The following is a 24692-nucleotide window of genomic DNA, read 5'->3' as shown; positions in this document are numbered from 1 at the left end:
ATGCAGATTTGAGTTCAAATATTTGAATCCACACTATTTACAAAAAATTATAATTTTGATTTTTATATATATAAGAAATTTTAGCGAATTTGAATTTGAGTCTTTGTTAATTTTAATATCCGAAAAATGATTGAAAATTTGAAATCTCCCTTTTGCGGATTTGGATATCCAGTGAATAATAATATTTAGTTCTGATTCGGGTAATAATAATTGGGTATGAATTTTTAGGCATATTTGAATTCAAATAATTAAAAAAAACATATATTTACCCTACTACCATTCATATTCCGGTGAGGCTTTTCAAAAACAAAAAAGTTCAATGATGTTTAAACCGGACCAGTTGGATAGGGAATCTGCCTTAATATCATTTCGGAGAAAGCCATTAGACCAGTTAACTTGGGAACCAATACAAATTAGTTAAACCAGAAAATTTTTATTTTTAATATTTTTACTTTTTAAAATTTTTAATGATTTATTTAATCGAATCGGATAGACCAATTAAATCAAAGAACCAATGACTTGACCAGTTCGACCACTAATTCAATTCTATTAACGAACTATTTAATTTTGGAGATACGGTTTAGAAAATGGTCCATATCAGGCTATAGATCATTTATTTATTATTTTTTGCATTTAGGCTCTAAGATCTGTGCCAAACTTTCTGAGCCGTCCTATACTATAATTGAAAAACAAAAGTTATACATTTAATTATTATGAGGACTAAATTGAATAATTACTTGGATTCAGTTAAGGTATTGATGATGTGACACTCAAAAATTATGTCACGCCATTACCTAAAATTTTAAAAACTTTTGTATAAATTCTAAAACTACCAAAAAAATTATTTAAAAATTATAAAGAAATTATTTTAAAAAAATCAATTGATGGCGTGACACAATCTCAATACCATGTCATTTTGTACCTTAATGGAATCTAAGTTCTGTGAGGAAAACTACCAAGTTTCGAAACTAATATGGATAAAAAAAATTAGAAGCCACGGGAAAAAACTAAATATTACTTTACCAAAATTTTAACGAATTTTTGTACTATTTCCAAAAGAAAGTGTTTGAAAGGATTATTTTCAATATTACCATTTTTTATGATTTTACTATATAACTAATTGAGTAAATAAGAACAATAAATACATTCTACAGTATATTTCACTATAAATTTCTTTTTCTTTTTAGGTAATATTAGAAATTTTATCACGTGCATATACGTGTGGAAATCACATATTTAAAACACGGTATGCGTTAAAAATTAGCATATAATAAATAATGAGACATAATGTTTGAAATTAATAATAATAACAACACGTATACAATATGTACAGAATTAAAATAAAAAATTAGTTTAATTTGTGAGTATAACGTTTAAAACTAATAATAACACATATGCAATATAGAGAAATTGTTTTATAGACCATTCCCACCGCATCATCCATGGTATATTTTCAATTATTTAATGACATTTCAGCAATATTTTTGCATCTCATTCACACATAATTTTGGTAATTCTTTTACCTTGAATCTTAAACTTCGAATCCGAAACCCTAGACCCTGAATGTGGTTCGGATTTGAGTTTGAAGTTTAAGAGTCGAAGTTTTGGGTCAGGGTTCTAGGTTCGGGATAAAAAATTACCAAAATAATGTATCAATGGCATGGAAAAAATTATTGAAATGTCATTAAATAATTGAAAATGAACCATGGATGATGTGGTGAAAAAGGTCCATAAAATAATTTCTCGGTAAATCTATCATATTAAGAATATTGGTGAGATGGGTTCAAATCTCAACATTTGTATTTTTATTATTATTTTCAATTAAAAGACAAAATTACCCTATAATAATATACCTTATTTATAATATATAAGGTTATTTTAGTAATTTCATTGACTAAATTGATGTCAAGTGACTCGTGACACCAACTCAATCACACACTTAAGTAATAGTATAAATACCAATATGCAATAAAAACAATTAATTCATAATTAAAACACAATAATAATAATTAATTCACAACGTTAAATTCAAAGATTTTATATTAAATTTCAAAGATTCTATATGTACATTTATGGTCTATCAATAATATTGAGACACTTTACCAGTAGATTTGCTTACCCCTTTTACCTTTTTTTATTACACTTAGTTATACTTAACTTTGCACCTGGGTTTTTTCGAGTTTGGATCATTTTCAAATTAGATTGATTTCGAATTTGAATCCGGTGAGTTCGAGTTATTGATTTTTCATGATCAAATCAAGTAAATCAAGTTCAGGTTCAAATTGATTAGAACAAATCTTAAAAACTCGAATCAATTTAACTATTAATTGAATTAACTAAAATTTAAAAATACACAATTATAATTAAAATTAATAAACCGTAAAATGAATATAAAGAATATCGAAAAGAAGAATCCGATACTTTTCTTTTTGCGTTATCATAAAGCAACTATAAGATATAGCTTGTAATGATAATATCCTCTAAAATTGCATAAGGGAATATTGTCATCAAATCAAAGAATTGAAAAGCCATTTTATTTTCAGTCCCCCACTTTAACTTTTTATTTTTTATTTTTGAGTATCCGATTCCAATACATTTCCCAACGTAAACCCGAAAATAATATTTAAAAAATTTAATATAGTCGTATTTTATTCACACTCGAATCCAAATAATTTCTTTTTCATGCTATAAATACAATACTCCCATGGAGATGAGATGACACTAAGAGTAAAAACATGGGTGCTTCACAATCACATGAGGACTCGATACATCCTCAAGACTCGAAACCGAACTTAGAAAACAATAGGGTCGAGTTGAAAAACCCAGAAAGCAACATCTCGGTTCGACCGATGGAGAAAAAAATGGACTTTGTTGATTCAAAATTATCAAAAAAACCTGAGAAAACCCAAGTTCCATATAATTACGAAACAATATTGAGAGATGTCGATTTGCCTATCGATACGTCCACTATGGATAAGTTGATTTCTCAGCTCCATTATGGTGTTTTCTTGAACCAAAAGAGAAAGGTAAGTAAAAATATTTTCAAGGTTCGGATCTTGATATATGTATTTTTTTTTTTTTGGATTTTGTTACTTCGATGCGTAAATTATTGTTGTTGTTGTTGCAGAAGTATTGGATTGATAAGAACAACAAGAATTGTTTCATGTTATTTGCAAGAGATTTATCAATTACTTGGGCCGAAAACGACCATCATTGGCATTGGTTTTCCCAAAAGGAAACATCAACCAGGTATTCATATTCGATATTCGTGATATATATTGATATGGGTACGAGAATTGATTCTCCAATACTTTTTTAATACGTAACTTTTGAAAGGCTTAATTAGAATTTTCAAAAAATTTGGAGAGATTAGTTTTAAATTTTTTAAAAAAATTAAAAGTCTTATTACGAATTTTATAAACAAATTATTACGAACTCAATACACATATCTGATAGTGAGTAAATGTTTTTTAAAAAGATTTAATTTTCAACTTTTTGCTCTAAACCTCTCAAATTTGGGCCAAATTTTAAAATAATTATAAACATCAAAATGCTTCAATCAAATTCTAAAACTAACGTATCCTTTCGAATTTTAATCAAATTTTTTCTTCGATTTAACCATTAGTGTTCAACTTAGATCAAACGTGGTTCATTTTCTAAAACATGTATAGATTAATAAATATTTCTAAACATGTTAAATCCAATATGACATTTTAACGTCAAAATTGACCGCTAGAGTGATCGAAAGGACTTGATTGGAACACTACTTTAATGTGAGAATTTGATTATAACGTTTTGAAGTTCACAGAAAAATTTAGAATTAAACCCATAGTTTGGGGACGTCTCTTGTGCAATTAACTCGCAAAAGCTAAACATAGTCAACTGCCAAAATGGTAAATTTACCATATAGTCCTGTTAGAATTTATGAAATTACAAATTAATACAATGTACTTTAGCCCTCAAAAATTAATTTATTCATTTTTTACCCTCTAAAGCAATTTTCTAACTTTGTCCCTGTACCCCAAACCCGAGCATAACATTAATTGTAAGGGTGTTGGCGGGAGGCTGGAAATGCCCTGACCCCTCCTAAAATGGGAAACTCAACCATGGACTCTTTGGAATTTATAAAATTTTAAGTTAGTATATAGTAAAATTGTACTTTGCCCCCCCAAAAAAAATTTTTTGATTTAAACCTTTAAAAAATTATAAAGATAATAGATATTAAAATGGTAAAATTACATTTTAACTCTCATAAAATTATACAACTTAATTCCACCCCCAATAAAAAGAAAATTTCTGACTTCCCCTTGATTAACCGATTGCTTTTTCATTTTATGCAGTGATGATTCCATTGAAGTTGCTGAGCTTCTAGCAGTTTGCTGGTTAGAACTGGTCGGAAAATTCCCAGTATCAAAGCTATCACCTTCAACATTATACAAAGTTGTTTTCATTGTCATGTTAAGAGAAGCAGCTTTTGGATGGGAAACTGCAATAAATTTGAAATTAACACTTCCCAATGGACAAAAAATAGAACACAAAGAGACATTGATGAACAAGCCAAGAGAGAAATGGATTGAAATCCCTGTTGGAGAATTCAAAGCCTCATTTGATGAGCAAAAAACAAAAAATAGTGGAGACTTAGAGATTTACATTCATGAATATGATGCTGGTGAATGGAAGAGAGGACTTGTTGTTAAAGGAGTTGCTATTAGGGCAAAAAATTGATGTTTATCGGGTCGGACTTTACATTGACGGTGTATCAAATACAAACTCTGTAGTTTGTGTGTTAGTTTACTCTGTAGACGAGATAGCTATATGATCTGATGATATGTGCGATGTTGTTTGATCTAGTGTTGAGAAGCTTATTATTATTGTTATTATTATGATAATAATACGTTGCTGGGTCGGTGTTGTTTAATTATATTTATATTCAATTATATGTGCTCAAGGATCAAATTGAAAAAATTCATAAATGTGAAAGGTTAAATTATTAAATTATTTAGAATTAAAATCAAATTGATAGAATGTGTAACCATTGAAGACAAAATGTGCTATTGTATCAATTAGAAAAAGACTAACCAAGAGTGACCAAAACAGAAACGATCTAAAACATTAGTGACGAAATTAAAAATCTTTATAGTTTAGTGACCAAAACAAAAACACACTAATAGTTAGATGGCTAATTCTATAGCTCACCCTATATATTTATAGTTTTTAACAAGAATAAATCAAACTTTTATCATTTTTTAGTGGCCAAACTGCAATTTTACCATGTATTAAACGCTTCATAGCAAATTATTTTATATAACATGGATACTTACAATTACAAACGCATTTAAACAATTTTACACCATTGAAGGACACACCATGTTCATAGTTCAAGGTCATGAACACTTAAATATATATACAAGAGTTACAGAGAAATTCGCTTTCATGGAGTCCGATCTCTATGCATCAACGGACACACTTATGGCATTTAGCTCGACATGTTGCTTACCCTCGTTTTGTGGATGAACAATGACGGTTGCATGAGCTTCGGACCTCAAGGAGTGTTTATTACTTCCCCCTTGCGAAACAGAAATTGAGCTGACGAGTGGTTTTCTATTACTAACTGTGTCGTCGAGATCGTCTTGATCTTTGGTGACAATCTCCCACTCCTCTTTGAGTGAAGTAACTTGTAAGCCTTTCTCGTGGTGACTTTCCATCTCGAATGCTGTCGGTAAAATAACATAATCGTTTATTGGGTTATAGAAAGGGTCCGGTTCACCAGCCCTCAACCAGTGCTTGAGGATTCGGAAGACGTGAGGCTCACAAAGAATTCCCCGGTGCTCACCGGGGACTGCAACCCTTGCTTCTGCATGGAGTCCATCTGCCTGAAAAGTAACAAGAAAGAAATCGAGTCAGAGATGCTGCTGTTCCATTCATGCAATACAGAACGAGATTACTATTCAAAACGAATAATCCGACATGCAATAATCACAAGAACTAATAATTGCTTCATCATCTAATTCTGAATATAACTTCACATAAGTCAACCGTTCTCCATGAGTTCTTAGAAGTTAATGGGGTGTTATAGAGTAAAAGTACCATGGATACCCTTGTACTAAGAGTTGGATTGCACTTTGCCCCTTATACTCAAAAAATGGCAAATTAATCCCCGTACATTAAATCAAAGAGCAAACTAGTCTTTCTATTAAAATTTCACCATTTTTATTGTTAAAAACAAAATAAGGTACACGAGACACAACATGTGTAACTGTTCGATTATTTCATCAGTCATGCCAATTTTTATCAGTAGAAATGGATAAAATTTTAACAAAAATGACCAATTTATTTTTTGTTCTAACATTCAAGGATTGATTTACCCTTTTTCTCTTTCTTTTTTTACTAAAGAGGGCAAAATGTAATCTAACTCCTAATACAAAGGCTTCCATGATAATTTTACCGGTATTATAGGCATCATTTGTATTTCAATTACTATGGTAAATAATAAAATAACAGAAACATATACGAAGGGGAGTCGGCCAACCTTGGCTGATTCAGCTGGGACTGTTCCATCACCATCAACGCATATATATTTGGGCTGATAAAGAGAAGAAACTCAGTAATCAAATCTGTAAATACAAAAGTAGTCTCTAGAACTACAGCACAACAAAAATCACCTGAAAAAACCGTAAGTCCTGTATATTCGTGACCGGTGTCTCCTCACTTCCGTAGCTGCAAAATTGTTAAATCAATAAAGTTTGCAACAGAAAACAGAAATAAACATCGAGCAATTTCAAAAGAAAATTCGAATAAGAGGGATCACCAAACACTGTGTGGTGTCTCAAGATTGATCCCGTATATATTGTAGAATTTAACTCCAGAAGGAACCTTAGCGTGAGACAACACCTTTTGAGTCTCTTTAACCCATTTCAAGATTTCCAAATTAAAAGGTAATGGAATCATCTCTCCGTTATAATCGACCTGAAATTACAAAAAGCAAGCAAATTGCTTAGAACCCTTAATTGAAGAGAATCTTTTATTTTTTCGTTTCTGCACAATCAAAGTTCATAGCTTACCGTGTTGCCAGAAAGAGCTTCCTTGAAAATATCAATGCAATTTCCCGGACGATAAGATTCTAGAATAGTTCGAGGATATCCATCACAACCTTCTTTCTCCCTCCATATCTCAAGAAGTGGAATATGTTGCCAATGGAAATGTGGACAAGCCATTAACTCGTATATCGATGGGCACTCAATAAGCTGAATGATGCAGAGCAAGAATAAATAATTTGCTCAAAAAAATGAAGGAAAAATGCAAATAAGGGCTGTGTGCACCAAAATGCAAAAAAAATTCTTCCATCTAATTAAGGCAACATGGAGTAGGATGAGTTAAGACATCGAACTACAGATTAAACTTCATTTAAGATTTTAACAAACACTACCGTATATAATCAGAAATAAGCTTCTATATAAAATTCGTAAGTGGTGGACATATCAATAGCAAGTTAATGCCCTCAAGGGCATCTACACCGAAAACAACAGAAGTGTAATTAGAACATAATTAGGTAAACTACACTGGTAGTCACTATTGGTAAGTTCTTTTTTTGGTCACCCAACAATTCAATTTTGTCTTTTTGATGACCAGCCATTAAATAGCTAACGGAAAAATGACGTGACAACTTTTAAAATTGACATAATAGCAACTTTAATCCGCAGCATTTATACATTGTGTCAATTTAATCTTGATTCTAAAATATTTAACCCTCAGTATTTACACATTGTATAATTTTATCTTTTTTTTGTAGTTTTTCTTTTTAGGTAAAGGGTCACAAAGAAAAGCAAAACAACAAAAAAAAGACCAAATTACACAATGTGTGAATATTGAAGGTTAAATTTTTTAGAATCAAAACTAATTTGACATAATGTATAAATGTTGAGGGTTAAAGTTGCTATTTTGCTAATTTTAAAGCTGCCAATTTTCCGTTAGTAATTTAATGGTTGGTGACCAAAATGGAAAAAGTCGAATAGTTGTTGGATAACTATTTTGTAACTTTTTATAGTTGGGTGACCAAAAAAGAAACTAATAGTTGGGTAACTGCCACTGTAGTTTGCCCAACATAATTACATACCAATTGATGCATGCTCCATTTCGAAATGAAAAAGTTCTGTTCCCACCCATCAACGAATGACATCCCGTTTAAAAAGGTAGAAGCAATATATCCAGGTGCACCTGTTGAAAATATTTAAATTACATCTCGATAAGCACTTGAATCAAAATTAAACCGAACTAACTACTAGATCCTCTCATTCTTTTTTCGTAAACTGTTGGATTCTTTAGTGGAAATTGAGCGACAGCATGCATACAGTTTTGGAATTCGGTATAGTATAATTTCCATTGAGGCAATTGATGATTTGAATTGAAACTATTAAATGTCTTGTACTCTACTCAAGTTACAAATGACCACTTACCCCGGAATGGTGCAGCAATTGCAATCCAATTCTTCACGTATTTCTGAAAAATCTGAAGAAGAAATGCAACAGTATATCACAAAGAGATACGATACTAAACCTTATATTGATACAAGAAAAGTGGAGAAGCAGAGCAAGGAAAACGAAAAAAAAGAAGAAGAAAGGAATTCCTTACATCGCTGTGAAGGCCCATGAAACATTTTACCAAAAGGCCGCCCATCGAGTGACTTATAACATTTATCTTCTTCCCTCCTGAAGCTTCATATACCAACTCTAATTTCTCTGCCAGCCGATCCATTGTTTCTTGCAACCTGAAAGAGAAAACAAATCTAAGAATACAAAGAGAAGCTACCGTACTACTTTAGAAAGAGAAACGATTAACGAATTATTTGAAAACACTATGGTTATGATCTTTACCTATTACTTTGGCGAAAATCATAACCAAACCCAAAGAGTGTTTTCCCTTCTTGGAAACCCCATTTGAGCATTTCAACAATCATATCGTGAAAATAACAAACACAGTCACGTCCCACGATCTTGCACCAAAAGAAAAAGAGTTCATCAAAACCCATCAATCGTTCATATCATCAGGTTCCAATTCCATACAATTAAAGGGTTAGATATGGGTTATCTTAGCATTTTGGAATCAATAAGTCTCATTTTCACTGAAAAAATACATTATGAAGTCTTAACATTAGTTAAGGGCTGGAAAAATCGATTTCTTAAGGTTAGTTTCCAAATAAAACTTCTTTAATCATGCATTCCAAGATAGTAAAGAATAGGTGAAAGTACTTGCGGCACTAAATCAAATTAATCCCTCGACTATTAAATGAATCAATTATTTTAATCCTTATACTATTAAAAAGAATCAAATAAAACCAAATTGGAACAAAGTTAACATTTACCAACTAAAAATGACATAAAAATTATTATTTTCATGTACAATTTAACTTCAAAACAAAATATTTTATCTGCAGAATCATAAAACACTTGAAATTTATGACTCTATTTAACAGGAAATGTTAACTTTGTTAAAATTTGGCCTTTACTTGATTCTTTTTAATAGTATATGACTAAACTAATTTGATTCGAACCTTATAATAGAGGGACCTGCTGGATAAATTCACCATAAAGAATTATACACATAGAAACATACCATATCAGGGTCCAATACATCAATGGCGCCCAGGCCATATCTTCCTCCAGGGACTTTAATAGTTGTATTTGGATCCAAAGATTCAGTTTTACCTGTTTTCACAACCAATAAAAATCAACAATTACATAATCACTCCGCATAATTTCAAAACAAAATTACTCTCATTAAAAATGAAAATTACACTTAATTCAATGGAAAGTTCTTTAAACAAAAATCAACTAAATATTAGCTAACAGATCCCAACACGCAATAGTTTATTCCAATGATTATCAAATTAAGATTCCCAAGTTTCTTATAATTCCCCAAAATACTCAATTATATAAATATATAATAATATACACTTTCAAGTTTCAAAAATTACACTAAATTACCAGTAGAAGGATCAAAACGAGACCAGAGCTTGGTCCGGAACTTGTAATTGGCACCGAGAATCCGAACCCATACCCGTTCTTCTTTACCATTCTGATCATCCACGGCAGTCAAAATCGAGCCGGCGATACCCGGAACTAATAAAACCGGGTCCAAATTCGGGTCGACGTAAGGTTGGGGTTTCTTTATCAGCTTCAACCATATCTCCACCGATTGTAAAATATCTTCCAACAACATCGCCATCCCAAATCAAAAACTAATTACAATTTCCCAAAAAAAAATAAAATAAAAAAAGGAAAGAATATGTGATTAAATATTTAAGAAATGTGAAATTACTATGGGGAAATTGAGATTTTTTTTTATTTTAGGGTTTGAGATTTCGGAGGGGAAAGAGTTTATCACGTAGAGTTAAAGAGGAGGAAAGACAGAGGAGACAACAAGCAACCGAGTTTACTGACAGAGCCTAAATAAGGAAGATAATGCAAAGCATTTATATTGGTTTAATACAACTTTTAGTCCCTCAACTTGACAATTAGGTCTACTTTGGTATATATACTTTTTTGGTCACTTCGGTACCTGAACTTGACAACAAGGGCAAAGCCAAAAAAATTTTTTGGGAGGAGCTGAAATTAAATTGTAATTTTTACGATAATAAAAATATAATTTCACCATTTGAATAGCCTATATTTTTATAATTTTTAAATGATTAAATTAAATTTTTATCATTTTTAGGGGTCAAAGTGTAATTTTATTTTTATTAATTTTAAATTTTAAAAATTTTAAAAAGTTTAAATAGAAAATTTTTCATTTTAATGGGACTGGGCCCTGCTAAGCTTGATGAAATCCAAATTCAATAGCCAAAATGGACCTAATTGCAAAGTTTAAGTACCAAAATGAATCTAATTATCAAGTTCAATAGCTAAAAGTTATATTAACCCATATATATTTGATAAAAATAAAGTAATAGTCAAAATATAGGAATTCTTTTTTCTTTTGTTTTATTTTGAACAATTATCTTTTCTTTTAAGTTTATCTAAATATTCAGGGCTAATTTATCAAAAGTCCCCAACCATTGTTGAGAATTTAAATTGGCCCTAAACATCAAAGTGTTCTAATTGAATTTTAGAATATCAGTATTGTATCAATAAGGACTTTTCACAAATTTAGGCATTAAGTTCCATTTGAATATGACATGAATTATATTTAAAACACGTGAATCAAATTATAAAAACGTATATACTTACATCAAGAATAATTTTAATTTGATACGTTAAAGAAAAAAAAAATACCGATAAAATTTAGGAGAGTTATTTTCTTTAATATGTCAAATTCAAACTATCCATTAGGGGTGGTGTCGAGGGGCAAGTAAGGATCCCCTCCCAACAAATTTTGTAGTTTAGTCCTCTAAAATGTAAAGATATAAGTTAATATAATGGTAAATTTTCATTTTGACCTCCAAAAATTTATAATTCAATTTTGTCTTGTAAAAAAAGGGCTCTCCTACTATCCATATAATAGATATGCACCAATTTACAGTTGGATCTATGTGTTTGAAATATGCTCCATGTCAGATTTAAGTTGGCATTTAACATCTAGACTAATGGTAGGATTTGATTTATATGATACTAATACTTTGATGACTCAAATAGAATATTTTAAAATTTAGGAGCCAATTAAAGAATCTAAAACATAATTTGAGGACCCAAAGTGGAATTAATCCCATATTCTTTTTTAAAATTTACAAGTGACACCTCCATATAACTCTTATTAGAATTAACCACATAAAACATGATCGAACTGATAATCAAAATAATATATTGACTTAAATCATAAATTTAGATATACATATATATATATATATATATATATAACACTTACACATGATGTGACTTAAATCATAATAAAATATGCACCAAAAATGTATATATATATATATATATATATATATGGTAGTAAACATTTCAGTCAAAAAAATTGACAATTTTTTCCATCTTTGTCCATATTAGTTCCGGACCTTGGCAAACATGTCCCGATTTGGTCACTAGACTTGAATTGCATTAAGTCATGATTATGTGACACTCTGAGATTGTACCACTTCATCACTCGAAAATTTTTATTTTTATTAGATTTTATATAATATTTTAAAAATTTCGTGACGTCGTGACGCAAAGATCATAGTGTCACTTTATAATATCTTAATGGAATCTAAATTCAGGGATCAAATTGGAGAAATTTGCCAAGTTCGGATACTAATAAGGACCAAAAAGTTTGAGGACCAAAATGAAAAAATTATAAAATTCAGAGACTAAATTTTAATTCATCATTGCTTCTATTTAAATTATTTATAGCACATGTAGCAGCTACGTACGAATACAATTAAGTTTAATTGATTGGTCATACTTTTCAAACACGTCCTCGTCAAAAAGAAGACAAAAGTAACAAAACCCAAAGTGAAGTTATCAACCAAATAATTAAATAATATATAAGGTTAAAATATGCCACCAGTCCTTATACTTTGGTCAAATTTAGAATTTAGTCCCTATTTATACAAAATTTTGAAAATTAAGTCGTTTTTTGTTAATTCCAAAATTCTAGTTCCATATTTGACATCACTAGTATTTTGGTCAAAATTCAAAAATTTTTGGGAGGAGCTGAAATTAAATTGTAATTTTACGATAATAAAATATAATTTCACCATTTGAATAGCCTATATTTTTATAATTTTAAATGATTAAATTAAATTTTATCATTTTAGGGGTCAAAGTGTAATTTTATTTTTATTAATTTTAAATTTTAAAAATTTTAAAAAGTTTAAATAGAAAATTTTTCATTTTAATGGGACTGGGCCCTGCTAAGCTTGATGAAATCCAAATTCAATAGCCAAAATGGACCTAATTGCAAAGTTTAAGTACCAAAATGAATCTAATTATCAAGTTCAATAGCTAAAAGTTATATTAACCCATATATATTTGATAAAAAATAAAGTAATAGTCAAAATATAGGAATTCTTTTTCTTTTGTTTTATTTTGAACAATTATCTTTTCTTTTAAGTTTATCTAAATATTCAGGGCTAATTTATCAAAAGTCCCCAACCATTGTTGAGAATTTAAATTGGCCCCTAAACATCAAAGTGTTCTAATTGAATTTTAGAATATCAGTATTGTATCAATAAGGACTTTTCACAAATTTAGGCATTAAGTTCCATTTGAATATGACATGAATTATATTTAAAACACGTGAATCAAATTATAAAAGCGTATATACTTACATCAAGAATAATTTTAATTTGATACGTTAAAGAAAAAAAAATACCGATAAAATTTAGGAGAGTTATTTTCTTTAATATGTCAAATTCAAACTATCCATTAGGGGTGGTGTCGAGGGGCAAGTAAGGATCCCCCCTCCCAACAAATTTTGTAGTTTAGTCCCTCTAAAATGTAAAGATATAAGTTAATATAATGGTAAATTTTCATTTTGACCTCCAAAAATTTATAATTCAATTTTGTCTTGTAAAAAAAGGGCTCTCCTACTATCCATATAATAGATATGCACCAATTTACAGTTGGATCTATGTGTTTGAAATATGCTCCATGTCAGATTTAAGTTGGCATTTAACATCTAGACTAATGGTAGGATTTGATTTATATGATACTAATACTTTGATGACTCAAATAGAATATTTTAAAATTTAGGAGCCAATTAAAGAATCTAAAACATAATTTGAGGACCCAAAGTGGAATTAATCCCATATTCTTTTTAAAATTTACAAGTGACACCTCCATATAACTCTTATTAGAATTAACCACATAAAACATGATCGAACCGATAATCAAAATAATATATTGACTTAAATCATAAATTTAGATATACATATATATATATATATATATATATAACACTTACACATGATGTGACTTAAATCATAATAAAATATGCACAAAAATGTATATATATATATATATATATATATGGTAGTAAACATTTCAGTCAAAAAATTGACAATTTTTCCATCTTTGTCCATATTAGTTCCGGACCTTGGCAAACATGTCCCGATTTGGTCACTAGACTTGAATTGCATTAAGTCATGATTATGTGACACTCTGAGATTGTACCACTTCATCACTCGAAAATTTTTATTTTTATTAGATTTTATATAATATTTTAAAAAATTTCAGGTGACGTCGTGACGCAGTATCATAGTGTCACTTTATAATATCTTAATGGAATCTAAATTCAGGGATCAAATTGGAGAAATTTGCCAAGTTCGGATACTAATAAGGACCAAAAAAGTTTGAGGACCAAAATGAAAAAATTATAAAATTCAGAGACTAAATTTTAATTCATCATTGCTTCTATTTAAATTATTTATAGCACATGTAGCAGCTACGTACGAATACAATTAAGTTTAATTGATTGGTCATACTTTTCAAACACGTCCTCGTCAAAAAAGAAGACAAAAGTAACAAAACCCAAAGTGAAGTTATCAACCAAATAATTAAATAATATATAAGGTTAAAATATGCCACCAGTCCTTATACTTTGGTCAAATTTAGAATTTAGTCCCTATTTATACAAAATTTTGAAAATTAAGTCGTCTTTTTTGTTAATTCCAAAATTCTAGTTCCATATTTGACATCACTAGTATTTTTGGTCAAAATTCTTTAGCTTGACACGTTGATTAAATTTTGATAGAAAACACTAACAATATCGATTATTGAACTAGGATTTTAAATGGAATAAGTAAAACAATTTATTTTAACTTTTAAAGTATAAGGACTAAATCTCAAATTTTGTTAAAGTACAAGGAATAATCCATTTAAACCATATAAAATTAAAAATTTTCGATAAATTTAATTTTACTGAAAAAGAAAGAAAGAAATTAGAAATAAGATTTTCTTCCGATAATAATTTTGTTTCTTAAAAGTAATAGTTTAGACCCCACTCTTTCTTTAGCAAAAAGAAATTAATAATGAATGCCGCGTGTTGGTCAGATGGTTAGGATTTTCATCGTTCCAAGTGTGGCTTGAGTTTGAATCGTACTAATCGCATTATTGTTAAGGCTTTACCTTCCTCTTATAATTCACTAATTTCGATGGATTGTTTTGTTGTGCTGGATCTCATTTTAAAATTTAAAATTTTAGAATAATTTTGAATTTAAGTTAATTTTGAGTTGACGGTTATTTCGAGTTTGTTCATTTTAGATTTATGTCATTCAAATTTGCCAATTAAGTTTTTCAAGTTCATATCATTTAAGTTCTGCAAGGGCAAATGCAAAGAGGTAAGTAGGGTCCTTTGCCCTTCAAAAATGGAAAAAAAATCATTTTAACCCCTTAGAATTATAAATTTATATATGGTAAAATTACATTTTAACCTCTTAAAACAAAAAAAAATTTCATGTTTAGTCCTTTTCAAAAATAATAAATCATAAATAAATATATAATAAAATTATATTTTAACCCTTCAAAAATTTATAATTCAATTCCGACATGCATAAAATATGTCAAACATGCTGCAGATTTCATGTTAAATCTCAGTTTCACTAAAAATTTCAAACTTATATCTGCATATATGTACTCTCTTAATATTTGTCCAAAAGTCGAGCTATTCATCTAAGCTTGAAATTTTTTTCTAAATTTCAAGAAGGTTTAGGAAAAAAAATATTAGGTACGAAAAATGAATTGTAGCAAAAAGAAGGGACTAATTTAAAATATAGATCAAGTTCGAGTTTATATATTCAAGGGTCGAACTGAACCTTGCCCCTTTTTTAAGTTTGTTATATTTTATGCATTTTGTAATTTATAATATATAAAAATTAAATCTATAATAATAGATAATATTGTAATGTAAACATTAAGTCATATTTAAAATTTTGGGTGAACTACCTAGTTGGTCACCCAACTTTTCGGGCTCTTTTATTTTGGTCGCCTAAATAAAAATACTTGCAATTTGGTCACCATCGTTAGAGAAATTTTTCATTTTAGTCCCTCAAATATTAAATCTCTAACGGCGGTTAATTGTGCATACCACATTATCATTTTTTACCATCTTTTTTACCCTCACTGCTATTCATCATCTTTTTCGTCGCCATGCCACCCCTACTTCCACCATTCTTCTCTTCCTTTGGTCCTTGCTTCCAACCATTGCACCATTCTGCTTCCATTAGTTCTCCTCCATCAATTATGTAGTAGCAGAACGTTTCAATCAGATTTCTATGGAGGAGAATTGATAGAAGCAAAATGGTGTGGGAAGAAGAAGAATGGTGGAAGTAAAGGGTGGCATGGAGGGGAAGAATATGATTAACAGTGATGAGGGTAAAAAAATGGTCAAACATGATGATCTGGAGCGTATAGTCAATTGTAGTTAGAGATTTAACATTTGGGTGATTAAAAAAAAAATTTCTTTAACGACAGTGACCAAATTGTAAGTTTTTTAATTGAGATGACCAAAATGAAAACGCCCAAAAAATTAAGTGCCCAACTAAATAAATTACCCTTAAAATTTTAATAAATGAAAAATTATTAAAATAGTATATTTTAAAAATATATAAACAATAATATAGCTGGATTTAAAACATATTTGAGTTAACCATTCACAAATATGAACAAACATGAATAAAATTTCAGGCTCGTATTTCGACCTACCAGACTTGGATAAGTATAAAGTGTATTAATCTTCATACATAAACCTAGTTCGAACCCAATCTAAACTCTATACAAAATTGTCAAAGAAAACATTTTCTTTTAATCTCACATTATATGTTCTTTAATTCTTGATTTCTCCGCCACTTTCTTGTACATAAACAACCCAGAAGATGTCGTACTTCACGCTCGGCGAAAACCGATCAAGGTACGGCAGCTCCTTTTTCCGGAAATCGGAGGTAAGGATCCACGAATAGCAATGGAGGAGAGATTTCCATACGTAAAGGCAAGCTACCATCGGCATGGTTTGGCATTTCAAGCAAACGCCCGTTGTCGCACCATCCATCTTCGAGAAGCGTGACCTGAATAAGGCCAAGTTCGCGTAGGTTACATCTTGTAGTTCACTGAAACACGGCGACGAAATGAGGTTCAAGGAGATTATGTCTCCATTGGAGAACTTGGCTGCATTTGACCCATCTTTTGATTCACCGGCATATGAATCGAAGAAGCTATGTTGAGTTAAAATAGCCATGCTTGACATACTTGTTAACATTGATAGCTGAAAAAAGAAATAGAGATTTCGAGTGAGTGCTCGATATAAGTATATGTTTGATATGAATATATTTGATTTTGACTTATCATTTTATCTATCTATTTATTAGGCTTATTCATGGGTTGAGTTGAGTCGGGTTTTAACAAAAAATTTAGACTCGTTTGATAGGCCTGGATTCAAATTAGCTTGAAAAATGAGTCTAAAACTTTACCAAAGTTCAACTCGGATAAAAAATAATAAAACCGAAGTTTGGCCCAGTTCGCCCATACTAAGATTTTTTATATAATTTTTTTAAAAAATATAATATATCAAAACACTAAAAACATTAACCTTACAATTTGAAAATAATTTTTTTTTAAAAATCTTTATACTTAAATAACACTAACATAGTGCAAACTTAACAAGCAAATGCTTTTAAAATAGTAGCAAAATTAACAATAAAATAAGAGTTATACAATATCTAAACAATAACAACAAAATAGTAACAACATAATAGTGAAATTGCAGCAAAACAATAGGAAAACAGTAAGATAACAGTAGGAAAACAATAATTTTTTTTCTTTTTGCAAATTTAGGCCGAGCTCGAGCCAAAAAAGTTTTACCTGAGGTAAGGCCCTTATTTTTTTGTCCAAACCCATTTTTTGAGTATATATTTTTATTCAAACCCTCTTGATTTTCGGACAAGTCTTCGATTATCTATTTTGACTCAAACCGAAAAATAAAACTTAATCAGCTGAAATCAACCCAATCCAATTTGAACAAAAAAGTTAATAACCTCAAACCCGTCAAAGCCAAATTTGAATTTATATTATTTACTTTAACTTGAAGTTTAACCAAAATTGAAATTAATTCAAACTTGAAATGATACAAATAAATAACCCTAAATAACATTAATTCAAAATAATCCAAACCTAAAATAAGCCCAAGTCTTGAAAAAAAAAAGTGACCCAAATTCCAAAGACATGAACCCGAAATTACACCAAACCGAAATGAACCGAACTCAAAATCAACCCCAACCATGTGGACAGGGGTGGAATGTCATTGGAGCCGGAGGGGCCCTGGCACCCCAAATTTTGAATAATTTTTATTATGCCCTAAAATTTTCAAAAGTTCTCGATATTCCCCTTGAAATTTATAAAATTTTAACTAAACCGCTCACAATTTTCGGAAATTCTTATTAAACCCCTAAAGCGGCCCAAAACTTAATGAAACGTTCTTCCCCATGCAATCAATACTGCAAAAAGAAGAGCAAAAATACAGCAGTTGCAGGAGGAATTCATCTTACAAGTGTTTTAATCAAAACTTCTTTGTTTTCAGTAGATTTCTTCATCCATCCTCCATACCATATGATCTGAAAATACCAATAAAAAAAATGAAAATCAAGCAAAAATAAAAAACAAAAAACAAAAAGGGCATCAGAGAATAAACATAAAAAAGCTTACCAGATTGCCATGGATGCTCTTGAAAATAGAACTTTGAATACAACCCAGATTTTCAGTACAAACACTGAATCGTTTCAATGATTCAATGAGTTCATCAACAAGAACAACTGTTGGCTTAAATGCAAAAATGGATATATCTATATTTCTGTTATTGAAAGGTACAAAGCAAGACATACTTTTTTTTTTTTTGTTGTTGGGTGATTTTTTTTTTTTTTAAACTCTCTTTGTTGTTTATATCTTGAAATGGCGTAGTCGAGGGGTTAGAATAGAAAAGCAAAAAAGAAGAAGGAAGAATTCAATTGAGTCATGGGGAGTTTGCTTGGTCTACCTTAGCCTACTTGCTACGAAATGCAATATATATATATATAAGATTTTTGAAAAAGCAACTAATGAAAACACATGATATTATTAGTCTTCTGTTTTGACTCTTTCTACACTTTCTTTTTGTTTAAAAAAAGGTTAAATTCCACCAAAGGTCCTAAGCTATTAATAAATTTATGTTTTGGTCATTTAGGGTTAATTTGTCATTAAAGTTGAAAAGTGACGTGGAAAAGAGATTTAAAAAATGTTTTTGAAAAGTTTGAAAGTGTTTTTACCATTACTGTCAAGAATGCTTTTAAGAAGATAAAATATCAAATTTAGACGTGATATTATAAAGTAAAAGATTTAGTGGGAGGATAAAAGGGTAATTTCATGGGTTAAAAAGTTGTTTGTTTATTTATTTTTTTGTTTGAAATTAAAGTTTGGGGTCAAAAGTGCTTTTCAAACTTAATGGTAAACAAAGCATTAACTTCATAAAGTTACAAAATATTCATTGAATTAGTCGAAAATTTTTATTTAAGTTACTGAACTATTGTAAAGTTTTTATTTAAGTCAATTAATTGTAAAGCTTTTTAAGGAAAAAAAAGTAAAACTAGCGAACTCTAAACGACGATTGATATGGTGGATCAATATCCATTAACGAATAGAACGTACTTTAGATATAAAAATGTATCATTAAAAATTGACTGTAAAAATTAGGAATGAGAGCTCTCAATTTATCCAAGTGATGCAAATAGAGAAGAGCCTATAATAGCTAGTTTAATAGTGTAATGACTTAATTGAAAACTTTGAAATAATTCAATGATCATTTGTAATTTTTGAAGTTAAATGACTAAAACATAAATGTACTAATAATTTAGTGACATTGGATGTAAATTACACTTAAAAACAACTTAATAAAATTCTCTAAATCACAATTATATTAATTAGATGATGGGATAACCACGATCAAGGTGAAAAAATGCACAGTCAAGGTGAAAAATTTATGTAAAATATTTATAATAAGTTAGTTGAAATATAGAGTTGTTAAAGACTTCGATATTTTGGATTCAAATTTTTTAAAATTATATAAAATAATTTAAAATAATAATTTTACAATAAATAATGAGTCCTTTAAATAATAATATAAAGGTTATGTCATGGATTGAAATTTTTAAATAAAAGTAATTTTACAATTTCTTTTTTCCAAATATAGCTGCATATTTTGTCCTATTAATAATTGGTATAAAGAATTATTTTGTAATAGTTAATTATTATTATTATTATTATTATTATTATTATTATTATTATTATTATTATTATTATTATTATTATTATTATTATATTTTAACATAGCTGTATATATGGTAATGAAAGGAGAAAGAAGGAATTTGCCAGATGTTATTAATAGCATGGAGACATGAAATAAGATAATTATTCTAAGTTGAAAATCTGTACAAGATAACATCTCTTAAATTCCAATTCAAATGTTAGAATTATGCATTATGGTATATGAAAGACTAGAACCTTTGAACCATATATATATATATAAAAAGACTAGAATTATTATTTGGAAAAAACACTAACAGTGATACAAAGAAAAATAACAGTAGTTTTTACCTAATCAAATTATCGAATAATAAGTTGGGAACAATTAAATTTGGACTTTTCTCAATTGTAAAAAAAATGTTAAAGCGATATCGTTTACTATATAATTTTATGTATATATGATAAAACTCTAAAAACCAGAGCTACTGAAATCACCATAATCAAATTGCTGCTCTTCTCCCACCAAATTCTCTGTGGTATAGAAAACCATGATTTTCTTTTTTTTTTCCGAAATCATTGCGTAACTATAAACCTGCATAAACCAGAAAAAGCAAGGTTTTCCGTTGCCGTTTTATGACTTACATAGATATATACAGACGCTTGTATGTATGTATGTATGTAAACATGCTTATATATAGACATGTATAGATATATATGCACACACATTGCTTTGAAAGCGAAGTTTACCTGGACCCATAACGCACTCGCATATATATATACATGTGTATCTATCTATATATGTATATCTATATATATATATAAACCTACATAAACAAGAGACAGAGAGAAAGCTATTTGTTTTCAGATTTTTCTTATTTACGACTTAAATATGATATGTGATCTAACCAAAGTACAAGCAAAGAGCTTCCAGGGAGACAGATGCACATATGCACGCACACACACGTAGATATGCATCTGCTGAGCAAAAATAATGTATATATACATCCATGGCTTTGAAAGCTAAGTTTACCAGGATGCATGCATATATATATATATATGTACACACACATGTATGAGCTTCCAAGGACAATGCTCACCTAATTATAGGTCTATGGGGACCTTCAGACCATCACGTGCAAGTTGGACATGGATTCCTTCCCTGCATACAGTTAAGAAGAATAATGTCATATATCGGGGGCTTTTTCTTTTGTTCTAACTAAATCTTATGAGAAATTCCAGTAAATTTGTATAACATAAGATTTTCTAAAGTACTAATTTACCTCTCAGACCATTCCATGAGAACCTCATTGTCTTTGTGCTGATCAAAATCATGAGTCATTCCAATTAATAGAGCTCGTTTAGGACATATCCGCTTTAGAGCGTCAAGAGTCTGGAAAACATAAAAGAGACGGGATATTGATCAGCTTGTGTTGGCCATAAAACATTTCTGGAAAATTTTTATATGAAGATCAATTGTTGGAAAAATTTAGAACAAACCTGAGGTAAGCATAAGTGAACGTTATGGGATCCTTTCTGCCATGCAGAAAACATAAAACATTAGTTCAAAGAAGATATATACAATTAAAAAGTACAATAAATAATAAAACAGAAGAGTAATTTTACTATTGCAGTATACATTCATCAAAAAAAATTTTACTAAGATATCCGTGATAATCAGACAAAGGAAAGATCTCAAAATTTTCATAACCATTTAATTAATTTCTATATTCATTATATCTCTATAATAGTAGTTTTTAAGTTTCTGAAAATCGAGTTAATACTGATAACTTTTTCAAGACTTACAATTAAATAAGCCACCATTTGTAACCCAAAAGCAAATCCACACATGGCCTTTCAACTATGTTAAACAATAACCTATGGTACAACACAGTGATGTAACATGAAAGAACATAATATGCACAGCAGCACATACATAGATGCAGATAGGTTATGAAAGAATCAGCATGGATTAAAATTGTCTTTTTGAATTTTTCTAATTCCTAGACAATTCACTAACAAGAAAAAATGAAGAGAAGTATTCAACAACTGTGAAAAAGAAAGAAGCAAGGGAGTAACACACCTTGTACAAACAATCCAATATCAGAAGATCCAATTGCCCCCTGCCGCTTTTGGAAATAACTGTGAACATAATATTCTGATCAAACACAATTCATGACATAACATATTTTACCATGAAAACAAAAATCACAAACAAACAAATCATAAAAGTGAGAAAACATGTGCTTTCTTTTCACCAAGTTGCACTCAATATCAAGAGATCAGAGTAAATGCGTAATGAGATGATCCCAAACAACTATCTTATCTTTTGAAATTTTAGTCAAGTCATAAAGAGGTTTCCTGTTTGTGAACCGTGCAGAGAAGCACTTTCATTAAGGTTGACAACAACACTATGTTTCAAGTGACAAAAAAAAAAAGGGTTTGAGTAAAATATTAAAACAAATGCTTGAAGGGCTCTTCAATTGTTAAGTCATAAGGAAAATCCAATAAACATATATTCCTACAACTTTAACATTGACAAGCTACTAAAAGTAACATGTAGAAAATAGAAGTGCCCCCACCACATTTAACATCACAAGAAGGAGAAAAAATGCATAAAAGGTGTAAATGCATGTGCGCCAACAAGAAAAGGAGCAAAAGCAACACCTACCATACTCTGTGTTTGAAGGAAAACGTGAGACATCAGAAATATAAGCCACTTTAGACTTTTCACCAAAAAGAAAACCTAAACAAATATAATCTTCTCCATGCATCACCTGCATCAAAAGTATGATTAAACACTTAGGCATAAACGATAAGGTGGAAACTAGATACCGTCTTAAGAAAGCATACTAACTGGCAAAGGAATGAATTTTAATCCTGAAGCAACAAATGGCTTGTCATAGTCTTCCTCAATTACCCTCCAGTCAAGTTGTGCCACCCGCCTTACTTCTTGGCCTTCTCTAAGTTTCTTCTGAACCAAATATGGAAATCTTGAAGCAACGCTGTTTAGGGGACATACAAAGTAAACATCATCCAACATTGCTATAGACATCATAAACCCAAAAAAGATCCTTTTTGCTATTGATAGCTTGCTTGGGAAATAAGCTTCAATTTTGTATAGCCTACTTAAAAGCACGTTAAATCAGTAGCCTCTCACATTATAAAAAACATGTGAAACAACAGATGTCTTGATAATGAATCAGCATAACAAGCAATTTGTAGGCTATGATCAATGACCCCATGAATAATAAAAAAACCCATATTATACCTATCCATCGCGTATTGAGTTAGGTAAATTGCAGTGGGATCGATATCATTCGTAGGACTATGTGGTTGCACAACACGTATATCATCCAGACCAAGAACTGCATCAGCATGTTCATGAGTCAAAACAATCTGCAGTTCATACGGTAATCAGTACTAGTTTTGGAATTCCATTCATGTACAGAAGAGATTATATTTGTAAAAAAAAAAGGCACAAAGCCATCATATACATCAACAAATTCGCTATAAATCCTATAAAAAAAACATGAGAAAAAATAAAATCAAACGTAAATACTAACTGTTATCCCAAGTTACTACAAAAAAAAAAATAAACATAAAACAAGGGGAATTCAACTCACGGAATCGATTCGAGGAATCTTGTGGAAAGTAAACCATCGCAAAACTTGCTCCTTGAATGTCTTCCCAACATCAATTATAATATAATTATGCATACCATTGGTCGAACAATAATCTATAAGCAAAGATGTATTACACCTGAAACAAATAAAATAAAATAAAGCCAAAATCTTTTAAGAAACTAACCCGAAAAATATCAAATTATGCACAAAAAAAGCTCGGAAAAAGTTCAAATCTACGATAAACATAGAGAGAGAGAGAAATTGTATGGACGATTAAATTTAAGCAAAAAAAAAGGCGAAAAAAAAGGAACCTGTAATTAGGGTTATGTTCGGGAGGGATAGAGAGGGATTGAGAACAAACGTGACAAGGAGGATCGGAGGGCTGGATCAAGCACATTGCGTTCGGAACGGCACTGGAGCAACCTGTTCCGAGGAAAATCAACGCCGATCCATCGCCGACTCGGCTGCGATCATCGCCGGCCACATTATTCCCGTTTTGGAGCGGCTTTTGGTTCTCCATTATTTATTTTTATTTTTATTGGTTTTTCTTTTGAAATATTTTCAATGCTTCAATAGAGAAAAGATGGAAATTTCTTTTTGGCGTAAAGGGGAGGAAGAGGGAATTTTACGAAAGGTGAAGGGTATTTATAGGGAAGATATCGCCCGCGAATTGTTAACGGCTCTGGTCCTTGTATTACCGCCACGTGGCGGAAAGTTCAAATTACCGACAGATGTGATGTTTCTATTTTAAAATAATAAACGAAAATATTTTTTTAAAGGTTCCATTATCTTCTGACAAATTCAAATATTTTATAAAATTCAATTCTTTTTAAAAAAATTAATTACATCCTTTTATTGAAACTCAAAACGTAAAAATTAGATAAAGAAA

At 30.0% G+C, this 24692-nt stretch overlaps 4 protein-coding genes across 4 annotated transcripts; 1 reads left to right on the top strand and 3 right to left on the bottom strand.

Moving 5' to 3' along the window:
• Positions 1 to 2686: 2686 nt before the first annotated feature.
• On the top strand, positions 2687 to 4788 carry LOC108459416 (protein PHLOEM PROTEIN 2-LIKE A1-like). Its single transcript, XM_017758781.2, has 3 exons — positions 2687 to 3026; positions 3128 to 3249; positions 4341 to 4788. Exons 1-3 carry the CDS (start codon positions 2736 to 2738, stop codon positions 4723 to 4725), a joined length of 798 nt encoding a protein of 265 aa, XP_017614270.1. The 5' UTR covers positions 2687 to 2735; the 3' UTR covers positions 4726 to 4788.
• Positions 4789 to 5264: 476 nt separating this feature from the next.
• Positions 5265 to 10452, bottom strand: LOC108457659 (lecithin-cholesterol acyltransferase-like 4). The gene is made up of 11 exons (XM_017756721.2): positions 9981 to 10452; positions 9610 to 9701; positions 8871 to 8989; positions 8629 to 8764; positions 8454 to 8505; positions 8114 to 8214; positions 7062 to 7244; positions 6809 to 6966; positions 6663 to 6717; positions 6530 to 6583; positions 5265 to 5873 (listed from the first exon to the last, which is right to left on the bottom strand). Exons 1-11 carry the CDS (start codon positions 10219 to 10221, stop codon positions 5448 to 5450), a joined length of 1617 nt encoding a protein of 538 aa, XP_017612210.1. The 5' UTR covers positions 10222 to 10452; the 3' UTR covers positions 5265 to 5447.
• Positions 10453 to 16520: 6068 nt separating this feature from the next.
• On the bottom strand, positions 16521 to 18943 carry LOC108460112 (uncharacterized). The gene is made up of 3 exons (XM_017759481.2): positions 18612 to 18943; positions 18455 to 18520; positions 16521 to 17175 (listed from the first exon to the last, which is right to left on the bottom strand). Exons 1-3 carry the CDS (start codon positions 18783 to 18785, stop codon positions 16741 to 16743), a joined length of 675 nt encoding a protein of 224 aa, XP_017614970.1. The 5' UTR covers positions 18786 to 18943; the 3' UTR covers positions 16521 to 16740.
• Positions 18944 to 20456: 1513 nt separating this feature from the next.
• Positions 20457 to 24442, bottom strand: LOC108459554 (putative hydrolase C777.06c). Its single transcript, XM_017758941.2, has 10 exons — positions 24115 to 24442; positions 23804 to 23939; positions 23449 to 23576; positions 23035 to 23182; positions 22849 to 22954; positions 22261 to 22319; positions 21678 to 21713; positions 21461 to 21570; positions 21278 to 21339; positions 20457 to 20772 (listed from the first exon to the last, which is right to left on the bottom strand). Exons 1-9 carry the CDS (start codon positions 24321 to 24323, stop codon positions 21282 to 21284), a joined length of 990 nt encoding a protein of 329 aa, XP_017614430.1. The 5' UTR covers positions 24324 to 24442; the 3' UTR covers positions 20457 to 20772; positions 21278 to 21281.
• Between the last annotated feature and the right edge of the window lie 250 nt (positions 24443 to 24692).

Source organism: Gossypium arboreum, chromosome 6, assembly GCF_025698485.1.
Source record: "Gossypium arboreum isolate Shixiya-1 chromosome 6, ASM2569848v2, whole genome shotgun sequence".
NCBI classification, from domain to species: Eukaryota; Viridiplantae; Streptophyta; class Magnoliopsida; order Malvales; family Malvaceae; genus Gossypium; species Gossypium arboreum.
This window is presented reverse-complemented; position numbering and strand designations above follow the sequence as displayed.